Source organism: Cherax quadricarinatus, chromosome 6 (genome assembly GCF_038502225.1).
Source record: "Cherax quadricarinatus isolate ZL_2023a chromosome 6, ASM3850222v1, whole genome shotgun sequence".
Taxonomy (NCBI): Eukaryota; Metazoa; Arthropoda; class Malacostraca; order Decapoda; family Parastacidae; genus Cherax; species Cherax quadricarinatus.
Genome location: NC_091297.1, coordinates 28115169 through 28130359, shown reverse-complemented (window position 1 = coordinate 28130359; position 15191 = coordinate 28115169). Strand labels below are relative to the sequence as shown.

The 15191-nt window shown below is 41.1% G+C and overlaps 1 protein-coding gene across 4 annotated transcripts in view; it reads left to right on the top strand.

Annotated features, from left to right (window-relative positions):
* Positions 1–15191, top strand: part of Grip128 (gamma-tubulin complex component 5) — a 203977-nt gene that overhangs the window by 147991 nt on the left and 40795 nt on the right. For all 4 annotated transcript variants that reach the window (XM_070081180.1, XM_070081159.1, XM_070081166.1 and 1 more), the window contains 2 exons: positions 1239–1359; positions 12465–12686. In XM_070081180.1, the coding sequence (XP_069937281.1) occupies positions 1239–1359; positions 12465–12686 (343 nt within the window). The remainder of the gene's footprint in view (positions 1–1238; positions 1360–12464; positions 12687–15191) is intronic.

The window sequence follows — 15191 nt, the reverse complement described above, 5'->3', positions numbered from 1 at the left end:
TTACCAAAACTGTTGTCCAGAGGGCTGAGGAAGGGTTGTTGAGGTGGTTCGGACATGTAGAGAGAATGGAGCGAAACAGAATGACTTCAAGAGTGTATCAGTCTGTAGTGGAAAGAAGGCGGGGTAGGGGTCGGCCTAGGAAAGGTTGGAGGGAGGGGGTAAAGGAGGTTTTGTGTGCGAGAGGCTTGGACTTCCAGCAGGCATGCGTGAGCGTGTTTGATAGTGAATGGAGACAAATGGTTTTTAATACTTGACGTGCTGTTGGAGTGTGAGCAAAGTAACATTTATGAAGGGATTCAGGGAAACCGGCAGGCCGGACTTGAGTCCTGGAGATGGGAAGTACAGTGGACCCCCGGTTTACGATCAGCTCCCAATGCAACCAATTATGTAAGTGCATTTGTACGTGTATGTTTGGGGTCTGAAATGGACTAATCTAATTCACAGTATTCCTTATGGGATCAAATTTGTTCAGTACTGGCACCTGAACATACTTCTGGAATGAAATACGTAATATCGTAAACCGGGGGTCCACTGTACAGTGCCTGCACTCTGAAGGAGGGGTGTTAATGTTACAGTTTAAAAACTGTAGTGTAAAGCACCCTTCTGGCAAGACAGTGATGGAGTGAATGATCGTGAAATTTTTTCTTTTTCGGGCCACCCTGCCTTGGTGGGAATCGGCCAGTGTGTTGATGATAATTGATAATAATTTATCCCCTTTGCAACAACAGCTTCCTTGATTTCCTTTTTCTTGGCCACGCTGGAAGATATGGTTGTACGGGATTTGTTATACATCCTCGCCAGTCCGGCCACACGTGCGCCACTTTCATATTGTTCAACAATGTTTTTCTTAAATTCAATCGTATTTCTCACCTTCTTTACCAAAGGCTTGGCACTAGGAGCTTTCTTTGGAGCCATGGTAGCTTATTTAGCACTTGCAAGCACTAAAATGAATGGAATATTATGAAATATTTCGTATGAACACATGAGGGGACTGTCACTCACTGGTAAACAATGGCACACTGGCTGGGAAGAGAGGCCGAGGCGGCTCAGAGCCGTGAGCACGCGTCCAGGATGAAGGACGATTAGCGAGTCAACCGACCATTTGCGAGCCAATGTTTGGACTAAAATAACGCGACGATTTCCGAAAAGGACGACTATCGAGCCCAACTATTATCGAGGGACCACTGTATGCTGATTGAATATTGTCTTATTTATACACTATTAAATTTGTATTCCAGGCACCATGGCCAGCAAACCTGTTGCTTACTGAAGCCATTATGAAGAAGTTCAACATGCTATTCCGCTTCAATCTTAGTCTCAAGAGAGTAACTAATGGTTTAGAAAGACTTAAGTTTAGAGGTAAGTACATAGTTGTACTGTATATTGTACAACAGCAGCAGAAGAGACGGTGTAAAGTATTACAATAATTGATGTGAATTATGTTTAATCATTTTGGTTATCTCCCACAAGGTAAGGTGACTCAGAGGAAACAGTCTCCATCATTCATCCAATTGTCTAGCCATAAGTACATGTATATTATAATTCAAATTATACTTGGAATTGTAATATCCCCATACATTCTTCATTGCATGTACTGTGCTTCCCAACCCAGGACTCAAGAGTTTACAGTTGTAATCTGGAGAAGTGATGGAAAAAAAAAAAAGCATTTGTTCACAACCAGTGATGGACTGCTTCAGTAGGATATGGTAGGAGGTACCCTTTAGTAAATATTGAAGAAATTACTGTAAATGACAATCAATGAAGATGGAAAGCCTTGAGGATATTCAAAATTTCACACAGATTCTATGGCATACAGCTACTGTGCAACATACTTGAACTGTTTTTCCTTCAACTGTTTGCTTTTATGGTGGCTTTTGTAATTACAGTGATACTTCTCATACCCGAACTACATGTATGGTCCGAGACCAGTTCAGAAACGGAGTTTCCAGATACATGAAGGGGGGAAAAAAATGCGCTTCAGTACTGTCATATCGCCATCCGTACCCCGTCATATTGCCATTGGCGACAACATTGTAGGTTTAACCCTTTGACTGTCACAACCCCAAATCCTGAGGTGTCTCCTGGTGTTGCAAAATATTTGAAAAAAAAAAAATTCTCGTGAAATTATAGAGAATCTTTTCCTGGTGGTAAAGACACCAGAAGTAAGAAATTTGATGGAAAACTTATGAAATTACGCTCTTGTGAAGTTAGCGACCTCGGTGATATTTACAAATCAGCGATTTTGCCCGCTTTGAGCCCTATTTTCGGCTAATTCCATTGTTCCAGTCAACCAAACTCATAACTATTTCTTTAGAACTCCATTTGTTCTATCTAATGAGTACAAGAAACTGTCCATTTACCGATTTCAACTACCCAATAAAGTGGTCAGAAATTGGCAATTTGGCCAATTTCATGCAAATTAAAAAATATGCCAATTTCAAAATAGGGTCCAGAATGAACAGTTCAGACATTCCTGGCTCTAGAATGAAATTTTCTTTGTTCATCAATCATGTCTCCAGGCCCCTCTGATATTACTCTTGCTTTCTATTTTGAATTTTTATTCAAACAAAAAATTAGAAGATTTACTGTTATGCAGACTACTGCAATATTGTAATAATTGTATAAATAATGTCAACCCATTCATGACTGGATATTAGAATGGCTAGTTGGACATTTATTGGACAATGACATCATTTGTTTACTCTTGAACATCAGCAAAAATCAAACATTTCATAGTAAAACCAATCAAAATCACCTCTATTTCTTTAATGTGTTACCGATTCTATCAAATGTGACTACGGAAACGAGAATATAACCATAAAATCTATAAGAAAATACACCTCAAAGTCAGCGCTTCAATCCAAAAACACAGTCGGAGTTTTTTTTTCTCATTATACATTGCACGATTTTTTTATACAGTGCACACTGACCACACGGACCCATTCTCTCACATGGGGGCCTACCAGCTTTCTCCTGCTTGATTTGAAGCCACTAGAATTTTTGAGTACATATACGTCAAATGCATTGGCTCGTAAGACGTATATATACGACCAAAACAGTCGTCTTCGTCACACTCTAGTCAGTCCTGCACATCACCTTCTGTAGTTTTTTCCCCAGTCTTGGACCAGCCTGCATCCACGTGCGACTATTTCCCTCTCTTTTTTTCTAGAGTAAGCACATCCTGGCCCTCTTTGGTGCCATACACAAGATACCTAGGACAAAACACAGCTGTAATAATGCTAAAAGGAAGGCAAAGTGTGCAGCTCTTAATGGCCAACTGGTACACTAAAGTGCGTGCCAAGTTTGATTCAGCCTTCTGCCGTATCCGAACGGCTGTTCGGATGTTTCAGTAATAATTTTAGAATTTTGCCCTTTTCCCAGGGCCTGTTCAAATATTGTCGAGGTTCGGATAATGGCAGACCAGATATGCAAGGTATCACTGTACTGGAGTGCTTGTAGGGCTCCAAGGGAACTTCTAAAATAGGACTCAACATGGGCAAAATCGCCGATGTGTAAGTTGCGCCTGCACCACTAGCTTTGTGCCTGTGTAATTCATTAAGTTTTTTATCAAGTTTTGTATTTTTAGTGTCATTACTTCAGAAAAAGGATTGTCTACCATTTCAAAAGTTTTTAATATGCCGACACTGAGCACTTATTTTGGGGGTCCCAAAAATGAAGGGTTAAGTCATTTGTTCTCTCTAGACTGGAATGATGAAGGTATTAGACATGCCATCACTGGTTGATAGAAGGTTGAAGGTTTTAGACATGCCATCACTGGTTGATAGAAGGTTGAAGGTACTGGACATGGGGAACAAGAGACCCTACACAGTACACAAGTTTTCAATATTTACATATCTTTCATGTTCCTGTGTATTGTTCGTGATCTTACACTAATTATCTACATAAAACAAATGCTATTTCTGGCACTCATGAACAATGTATTAGTCTTGAATACATATATCTGCTGTAGATGTCACCAAATTTCAGGAAAAACTATTAGTTCTCACATATCTAAAATCAGATATTTACATTTTTTCCTAATGAAACTGTGGTAATTAAGACTTTGTATGTGCACAACTGCACATGCACCTCAACATTGTGCATGTTCATGTACTCATGTGTACTCGTGTGTGTGCATGCATTCATCAATGTATGTGCATACATGTTCGTGCATGTGCATGCACATATGCTGTTACATTATAGTACACAGTGTTTATATGCTTCTTATCCACATACTGCTGTTACACTTGGCTTCTTGAGATACTTTTAAAAATTCTTTATATAGATTTGTGGTGGTGTAGACATTTTTGTTTTCTGTGTTGCATTAAAGTAGTAAAGCATGAGTATCATACACACACACACACACACACACACAGATTGTTATACTTATTAATGTTTATTCTCTCTTTAAACAAAATGGATTTTAAAAAAAGTAGTTCCAGAGGTTAAAGGTATTAATATTTGGATCTGCCCTCCCCCCCCCCTCAAAAAAACAAAATCAGAAAAAATCGCAGGAAACTCGCTTCATGTATGGAGATATACTAACTGTGGCCTCATCACAATAATTGTTGTACTGACTCTAAATCATTGTAGAAACATCATAAAAACATGAGATTTACACCAAACTGTTGCTAGATTATTAAACTATTTTTCTGTAAGCTTAATTCATTTTTTTTTTCTCTCTCCATGAGTGTGCACTGGCCTCTTGACCCCATACCCAACCCCTAGTCATTTGGAAACTGACAGTCACTGAATTTCCACGTAACTTGAACATGGACTCTGAATTTACACCACCACCACCGCTGTATTTTGTATTGCTTATAAATAAAGTACAGTGGACCCCCGACTTACGATGGCCTCAACCTATGATAAAACCGACTTACGATGCTTGTCAGCATAAAAATTTGACCCCGACCTAAGTTGAAAAACTCGACTTACATCATTCGTCCCCGTACGCCTCCAGGTGTCCGTCTGGCCTGAGCGCGCCTCAGCTGCCCTGCCTTCAGTTAGTGTGCCAATGTTTACAAACCAGTGCCGTCGCTTCCACGCACACATTTGGAACATTTTTTATTATTCCAGTGTTTTTAGTGCTTGTAACTGCTAAATAAACCACCATGGGCCGAAAGAAAGCTTCTAGCGCCAACCCTGTGGTAAAAAGAGTGAAAATTACAATGGAAATGAAGGAGATAATAAGTTTGAAAGTGGAGTGCGGGCCTCTGAGCTGGCCAGGTTGTACAATAAACCCCAGTCAACCATCGCTACTATCCTGGCCAACAAAAAGGTAATTAAGGAAACTGTTGTTGCGAAAGGTGCAAGTATCTTTACGAAACACAGATCACAAGTACTCGAAGATGTTGAGAGACTGTTATTGGTGTGGATAAACGAAAAACAGATATGAGGAGACAGCATCTCTCAAGCGGTCATATGTGAAAAGGCAAGGCAGTGGCATGACGATTTAATTAAAAAAATCCCTGCAACTAGTGGTAATATGAGTGAATTTAAGGCCAGCAAAGGTTGGTTTGAGAGATTTAAGAATCGTAGTGGCATACACAGTATGATAAGGCATGGTGAGGCTGCCAGTGTGGACAAAAGAGCGGCTGAAAAATATGTGCAAGAATTCCAAGGGTACATAGAGGCTGAAGGATTGCAACCTTAACAAGTGTTTAATTGTGACAAAACAGGCCTGGTTTGGAAGAAAATGCCAAACAGTACCTACATTACACAGGAGGAAAAAGCACTCCCAGGACACAAGCCTATGAAGGACAGGGTTACTTTAATGTTTTGTAGTAATGCTAGTGGGGATTGCAGAGTGAAACCTCTGCTCGTGTATCACTGAAACTCCCAGTGTTCAGGAAAAACAATGTCGTCAAGGCTAATTTGTGTGATGTGGAGGGCAAACAGTAAGGCATGGGTCACCAGGGACATTTTCTATGACTGGTTTTACCATGTGCTTGGCCCCACTGTGAAAAATTACCTCCTGGAAAATAAATTGAAGCTTAAGTACCTCCTAGGATTAGACATTGCTCCTGGTCATCCTTCAGACTTGACAGAGCGAATTTCGGGTGAGTTGAGCTTCATAAAAGTTAAGTTTTTGCCTCCTAATTCCATTCCTCTCCTCCAGCCCATGGGCCAGAAGGTCATTTAAAATTTCAAAAAACTGTACACCAAAGCAATGTTTCAAAAGTGCTTTGAAGTGACCTCAGACACTCGATTGACCCTAAGAGAGTTTTGGAAAGATCACTTTAGTATCCTCAATTGCATAAACTTTATAGGTAAGGCTTGGGAAGGAATGACTAAGAGGACCTTGAACTCTGCTAGGAGGAAATTGTGGCCAGAATGTGTAGAAGAAAGGGATTTTAAAGGGTCTAGGGCTAACCCTGAGGAGCCCATGCCAGTTGTGGAATCTATTGTGACATTGGGGAAGTCCTTGGGGTTGGAGGTTAGTGGCGAGGATGTGGAAGAGTTGGTGGAGGACAACAATGAAGAACTAACCACTGATGAGCTGCAAGAGCATCTGCAACAGCTAGAGGCCACAACTGAGGAAATTGCTTCAGAGGAGGGGAGAGAGAAATTGAAAAAGTTGCCTTCTTTGACGATTAAGGAAATGTGTACAATGTGGACTAGGGTGCAAACCTTTATGGAAGAAAATCACCCTGACACACCTATTGCAAGCCAATCTGGTGACTTTTACAATGACAATGTTGTGAACCACTTTAGAAAAATCTTAAAGGAATGCAAGGTACAGAGCTGTATGGACAGATGTTTGGTGCAACAGAGGTTAAGTGACTCAAGTTGTTCCCAGTAGCATTAAAAGAAGAAGGGAAGTAACCCTGGAAAAGGACTTGCTACCTGAAGTCCTTATGGAAGGGGATTCCCCTTCCAAAAAATAATACACCTCCATCATATCCCATCCCATCACTCATCACCACATCTTCAATAAAGGTAAGTGTCATTTATTCATTACACAATATATATTGTGCATGTATCCTTCTGTTTGTGTGTAGGAAAATGTATATTTCATTTATTATTTTATATTTTTTTTTATTATCATCACACTGGCCGATTCCCACCAAGGCAGGGTGGCCCGAAAAAGAAAAACTTTCACCATCATTCACTCCATCACTGTCCTGCCAGAAGGGTGCTTTACACTACAGTTTTTAAACTGCAACATTAACACCCCTCCTTCAGAGTGCAGGCACTGTACTTCCCATCTCCAGGACTCAAGTCCGGCCTGCCGGTTTCCCTGAATCCCTTCATAAATGTTACTTTGCTCACACTCCAACAGCACGTCAAGTATTAAAAACCATTCGTCTCCATTCACTCCTATCAAACACGTTCACGCATGCCTGCTGGAAGTCCAAGCCCCTCGCACACAAAACCTCCTTTACCCCCTCCCTCCAACCTTTCCTAGGTCGACCCCTACCCCGCCTTCCTTCCACTACAGACTGATACACTCTTGAAGTCATTGTTTCGCTCCATTCTCTCTACATATCCGAACCACCTCAACAACCCTTCCTCAGCCCTCTGGACAACAGTTTTGGTAATCCCGCACCTCCTCCTAACTTCCAAACTACGAATTCTCTGCATTATATTCACACCACACATTGCCCTCAGACATGACATCTCCACTGCCTCCAGCCTTCTCCTCGCTGCAACATTCATCACCCATGCTTCACACCCATATAACAGTGTTGGTAAAACTATACTCTCATACATTCCCCTCTTTGCCTCCAAGGACAAAGTTCTTTGTCTCCACAGACTCCTAAGTGCACCACTCACCCTTTTCCCCTCATCAATTCTATGATTCACCTCATCTTTCATAGACCCATCCGCTGACACGTCCACTCCCAAATATCTGAATACATTCACCTCCCCCATACTCTCTCCCTCCAATCTGATATCCAATCTTTCATCACCTAATATTTTTGTTATCCTCATAACCTTACTCTTTCCTCTATTCACTTTTAATTTTCTTCTTTTGCACACCCTACCAAATTCATCCACCAATCTCTGCAACTTCTCTTCAGAATCTCCCAAGAGCACAGTGTCATCAGCAAAGAGCAACTGTGACAACTCCCACTTTATGTGTGATTCTTTATCTTTTAACTCCACGCCTCTTGTCAAGACCCTCGCATTTACTTTTCTTACAACCCCATCTATAAATATATTAAACAACCACGGTGACATCACACATCCTTGTCTAAGGCCTACTTTTACTGGGAAATAATTTCCCTCTTTCCTATGTACTCTAACTTGAGCCTCACTATCCTCGTAAAAACTCTTCACTGCTTTCAGTAACCTACCTCCTACACCATACACCTGCAACATCTGCCATATTGCCCCCCTATCCACCCTGTCATATGCCTTTTCCAAATCCATAAATGCCACAAAGACCTCTTTAGCCTTATCTAAATACTGTTCACTTATATGTTTCACTGTAAACACCTGGTCCATACACCCCCTACCTTTCCTAAAGCCTCCTTGTTCATCTGCTATCCTATTCTCCGTCTTACTCTTAATTCTTTCAATAATAACTCTACCATACACTTTACCAGGTACAGTGGACCCCCGCATAGCGATATTAATCCGTGCAAGAGAGCTCATTGTTATGCGAAATTATCGTTATGCGAATGAATTTTCCCCATAAGAAATAATGGAAATCAAATTAATCCGTGCAAGACACCCAAAAGTATGAAAAAAAAATTTTACCACATGAAATATACATTTTCCTACACACAAAGAGAAGGATACATGCACAATAGTAGAGTAGTACATGCATAATATATATTGTGCATGTACTACTCTACTAAATGAAGAATAAATGACACTTACCTTTATTGAAGATGCAGCAATGACTGATGAGACACTGTGTCCTGGGAGTGCCTTTTCCTCCTGAGTACTGTAGGTCCTGTTTGGCATTTTCTTCCAGAACAGGCCTTATCACACTGTGTATGCCACTACGATTCTTAAATCTCTCAAACCAACCTTTGCTGGCTTTAAATTCACCAATATGAGCACTAGTTCCAGGCATTTTTCCCTGTTCACCTGGGTGTTAGTCGACTGGTGTGGGTTGCATCCTGGGAGACAAGATTAAGGACCCCAATGGAAATAAGTTAGACAGTCTTCAATGACACTGACTTTTTTGGGTTATCCTGGGTGGCAAATCCTCTGGGGTTAATTGTTTCTTGGTATTCTCAATAAGCCACACCAACAACAGTGCTACAGCAGCAGCAGCTGACAGTGCTACAGCAGCAGCAGCTGACAGTGCTACAGCAGCAGCAGATGATGCTACAGCAGCAGCAAATGGTACTACAGCAGCAGCAGACGGTACTACAGCAGCAGCAGCTGACGGTGGTACAACAGCAGCAGCAGCTGACGGTGGTACAACAGCAGCAGCAGCAGCTGATGGTGGTACAACAGCAGCAGCAGCTGACAGTGCTACAGCAGCAACAGACGATGCTACAGCAGCAGCAGACGATGCTACAGCAGCAGCAGACGGTACTACAGCAACAGCAGCAGCTGACGGTGGTACAACAGCAGCAGCAGCTGACAGTGCTACAGCAGCAGCAGACGATGCTACAGCAGCAGCAGACGATGCTACAGCAGCAGTAGACAGTACTACAGCAGCAGCAGCAGCTGACGGTGGTACAACAGCAGCAGCAGCTGACAGTGCTACAGCAGCAGCAGACGATGCTACAGCAGCAGCAGATGGTACTACAGCAGCAGCAGCTGACGGTGGTACAGCAGCAGCAGCTGACGGTGGTACAGCAGCAGCAGCAGCTGACGGTGGTACAGCAGCAGCAGCAGCAGCTGTACCACCAATAGTAGCGATGGTTGATTGGGGTTTATTATACAACCTGGCCAGCTCGGAGACACGCACTCCACTTTCATACTTATCAATGATCTTTTTCTTCATCTCTATAGTAATTCTCACCCTTATTGCTGTAGGGTTGGCACTAGAAGCTTTCTTGGGGCCCATGGTCACTTATTTTGCAGATAAAATCACCAAAAACACTGTAATAATACGAAATGTTCCGATTGTATGCTTGGATGTTACCGCGGAGACTGGCTGGTAAACAATGCCACCGGTGGAACATGTGAGCGTGGCTCAGGCCGCACATAGACGCGTCTCGGACGAACAGCGTTGAGCGGGTTTTTTAGTGGTATGCGAGGCAAAATCTTGGCGATAAAATGTAGCGGTATGCGGATTTAACGTTATGTAAGGCCAACGGTATGCGAGGGTCCACTGTATACTCAACAGACTTATCCCCCTATAATTTTTGCACTCTCTTTTGTCCCCTTTGCCTTTATACAAAGGAACTATGCATGCTCTCTGCCAATCCCTAGGTACCTTACCCTCTTCCATACATTTATTAAATAATTGCACCAACCACTCCAAAACTATATCCCCACCTGCTTTTAACATTTCTATCTTTATCCCATCAATCCCGGCTGCCTTACCCCCTTTCATTTTACCTACTGCCTCACGAACTTCCCCCACACTCACAACTGGCTCTTCCTCACTCCTACAAGATGTTATTCCTCCTTGCCCTATACACGAAATCACAGCTTCCCTATCTTCATCAACATTTAACAATTCCTCAAAATATTCCCTCCATCTTCCCAATACCTCTAACTCTCCATTTAATAACTCTCCTCTCCTATTTTTAACTGACAAATCCATTTGTTCTCTAGGCTTCCTTAACTTGTTAATCTCACTCCAAAACTTTTTCTTATTTTCAACAAAATTTGTTGATAACATCTCACCCACTCTCTCATTTGCTCTCTTTTTACATTGCTTCACCACTCTCTTAACCTCTCTCTTTTTCTCCATATACTCTTCCCTCCTTGCATCACTTCTACTTTGTAAAAACTTCTCATATGCTAACTTTTTCTCCCTTACTACTCTCTTTACATCATCATTCCACCAATCGCTCCTCTTCCCTCCCGCACCCACTTTCCTGTAACCACAAACTTCTGCTGAACACACTAACACTACATTTTTAAACCTACCCCATACCTCTTCGATCCCATTGCCTATGCTCTCATTAGCCCATCTATCCTCCAATAGCTGTTTATATCTTACCCTAACTGCCTCCTCTTTTAGTTTATAAACCTTCACCTCTCTCTTCCCTGATGCTTCTATTCTCCTTGTATCCCATCTACCTTTTACTCTCAGTGTAGCTACAACTAGAAAGTGATCTGATATATCTGTGGCCCCTCTACAAACATGTACATCCTGAAGTCTACTCAACAGTCTTTTATCTACCAATACATAATCCAACAAACTACTGTCATTTCGCCCTACATCATATCTTGTATACTTATTTATCCTCTTTTTCTTAAAATATGTATTACCTATAACTAAACCCCTTTCTATACAAAGTTCAATCAAAGGGCTCCCATTATCATTTACACCTGGCACCACAAACTTACCTACCACACCCTCTCTAAAAGTTTCTCCTACTTTAGCATTCAGGTCCCCTACCACAATTACTCTCTCACTTGGTTCAAAGGCTCCTATACATTCACTTAACATCTCCCAAAATCTCTCTCTCTCCTCTGCATTCCTCTCTTCTTCAAGTGCATACACGCTTATTATGACCCACTTCTCGCATCCAACCTTTACTTTAATCCACATAATTCTTGCATTTACACATTCATATTCTCTTTTCTCCTTCCATAACTGATCATTCAACATTACTGCTACCCTTTCCTTTGCTCTAACTCTCTCAGATACTCCAGATTTAATCCCATTTATTTCCCCCCACCGAAACTCCCCTACCCCCTTCAGCTTTGTTTCGCTTAGGGCCAAGACATCCAACTTCTTTTCATTCATAACATCAGCAATCATCTGTTTCTTGTCATCTGCACTAAATCCACGCACATTCAAGCATCCCAGTTTTATAAAGTTTTTCTTCTTCTCTTTTTTAGTAAATGTCTACAGGAGAAGGGGTTACTAGCCCATTGCTCCCGGCATTTTAGTTGCCTTATACGACACGCATGGCTTACGGAGGAAAGATTCTTTTCCACTTCCCCATGGACAATAGAAGAAATAAAGAAGAACAAGAGCTATGTAGAAAAAGGAGAAAAACCTAGATGTATGTATATATATATGCATGTGCATGTCTGTGAAGTGTGACCAAAGTGTAAGTAGGAGTAGCAAGATATCCCTGTTATCTAGCGTGTTTATGAGACAGAAAAAGACACCAGCAATCCTACCATCATGCAAAACAGTTACAGGTTTCTGTTTCACAGTCATCTGGCAGGACGGGGAAAATTAATTTGACTTAAGATAATTCTGTCTTACGATGAGCTCTATGGAACGGATTAATATCGTAAGTCGAGGGGTCCACTGTACAATACATTATTTGAATTAGTGAAGTATATGTAGCTTGGAAATATGGGATGTATTCGTTGAAGTGAAAAAATTACAATAATTATTGATAATCAATAATTTTCAGATTTAGCCAGTTGGCAAGCAGTAATTAGGTCAGAAAGAAACACAGAGGAAAGTGGTGGTCCACTACAGTCTCGTCTGCACCGACTACAGTTACTACGGCAATGGTTGTTATGCTTCTCCCGAGAGCTCCATGACCACTTTGCAAATACTGTTTTTCTACCCTATCACCATGCTGTAGAGAAGCTGTTTGCCTCTAGGCCTGCCCTCACTACTATCATAGCTGGTCAGTACAGTATATCAAATTGCTTTACTAGCAAAGATATGATTTGTCAGATATCTTTCTTCTTTCAACACACTGGCCATATCCCACCAAGGCACACTGGCCCAAAATGAAAAACAGAAGTTTCTCTTTTTAACTTAAGTAATGAAGAATTGAGACACTTATGCAACACATGGGAATCTTTATTGAAGAAACGTTTCACCACACAGTGGCTTCATCAGTCCAATACAAAGTAGAAATGGGTAAGGAGAGTAGAAGTATGAGGTAATCAGTCCCTCAACCTGGATTCGATGTGTTCAGTCCATCACTCTTGTAGTAAGTGCAGCATAGGGCCAGAGAGGTGACTTATATACTGCGGTGAGATGAGTTGAAGCAGGAGGAGGCGGGATCTTAGTGGGACGTGCCACTAGTGTAAGTAGGTCGTCGTCCAAAGGTTGGGCAAGCGTTGAAGTCTTTGTACCAAGATTCCATGATGTTGCAGTGTCTGACAGATGTGATGAATGGTTTTGAAAACCGACAAGTTGAAGAATTGAGACACTTATGCAACTCATCTCACCGCAGTATATAAGCCACCTCTCTGGCCCTATGCTGCACTTACTACAAGAGTGATGGACTGAACACATCGAATCCAGGTTGAGGGACTGATTACCTCGTACTTCTACTCTCCTTACCCATTTCTACTTTGTATTGGACTGATGAAGCCACTGTGTGGCGAAACGTTTCTTCAATAAAGATTCCCATGTGTTGCATAAGTGTCTCAATTCTTCAACTTGTCGGTTTTCAAAACCATTCATCACAACTTAAGTAATATATACAGGAGAAAGGGTTACTAGCCCCTTGCTCCCAACATTCTAGTCGCCTCTTACAACATGCATGGCTTACAGAGGAAGAATTCTGTTTCACTTCCCCATGGATAGATATATTAATATTCACAATAAAATATCCATCTCTGGTATATTTTTCAAATGTTTTTCATTGATGTTTGCACCTCCTTGACTCCACTCATAAAAGAAATCATGTACAGTATATAATACCTTCAGTTTAGTCTCATAGCACTGTATTAACAATTGAACACCTTGAGTTGACCTTCCTTACACTTTTACCATGCTTGTTTTATTATATTTAAAACAAAGTTTCCACTATTTGCCAGAAAATGCCTATTCTTGAAAATGAGTTTTGCATTGTACTTTAGACTTTATAGCATGTATAGTGTAGGCAGTCATAAAATGAAGCCATTCATTAAAATTGGACTGTATAGTTTCTTCTTTTTCTGGTCACCCTGCTTCAGTGGGAGACAGCTGCTGTGTTAAAAAAAAAAAATTCCCTTGTGTATTTTTTGAGCAGAAACCCAGTGAAAAGCAGGGTTGCCATAAGCACTGTTAGAGAACAATCAGTATTCGTGGCTCAAGAATCTTCAATCTTTTACCAACATATACAAGAAATATTGCTGGAACAGGGGCAACCTGGACCAATTCCTACACAATGTTACAGATCAGCCAAGTTGTGATGGCTATGTTGACCTGCAGGCAGGAGCAGCAGCAGTTGGTTGATCACACAGTTAACAGGTCATAGGTTAGGTTTTTTCTTTATGAGAGTTTATGGTTATACGGTGACGTCATCTATCAGTAATTCTCAGTGTGCAGTATAAATTCACTTTTGTGCGATCATTAAAGTCCATTTTTTTTTTTTAATAATATCTCTTTAAATATCACTCTAAACTGGTATACAGTAGACCGTTACATTACACAGTAGTTACGTTACTGAAAACGCCGTGTTAGATAAACTGAGGAACTTAGGGGAAAAATAGGGTTACGTTTCTGGGAGCCCCAAAAAAAGCTGAACAAATTTTTTTTTTTTTTTTTTTTTAGACCTCCAGATCTGACAAAAATAAAAGTGAATATGTAATTGTAGTTCATTGTCGTGATGTTTTATGTTGTTTTTACTGCTTAAGACTACAAATGCAACATAAATAACAGTATTTCTTGCCTTAAATTGTGGGTGCTGGTGTTTCTGGATGATTGTGAAGAGAGTGGAGAGTTGTACTGTGGTCCTACTGGTCTGAGGTGGATGGTAGAGGTTCTGGTACTGAAGTCGATGGTTGTACTGGAGTGTGCATAAATTCTGTAATGGATTTCTGTTCTATTTTACCGTACAGTACATTATACAACTGACAGTAAGGCATCAGCTGCTCTGGACACTGTTTCAGGGTCCTCTTCAGTGAAAAAGTTTAATTTTAAGTCAGTCAACTCAGTCAGTCAGTCAGTAAATCAGTCAAGTCAGTCAGTCAGTAAATCTTTCAAGTCAGTAAATCAATCAAGTCAGTCAGTAAATTAGTCAAGTCAGTAAATCAGGCAGTTATTCATCACACACTCGTATTTACCTCATTTTTTTTTAATTGCACAGTGACGCATAGGGCCAAATGCACAGCATAGGGCCATCTACGGCCCTATGCTGTACATTCTACAAGATTGATGGACTGAACACATCGACTCAAGGCTGAGGGACTGA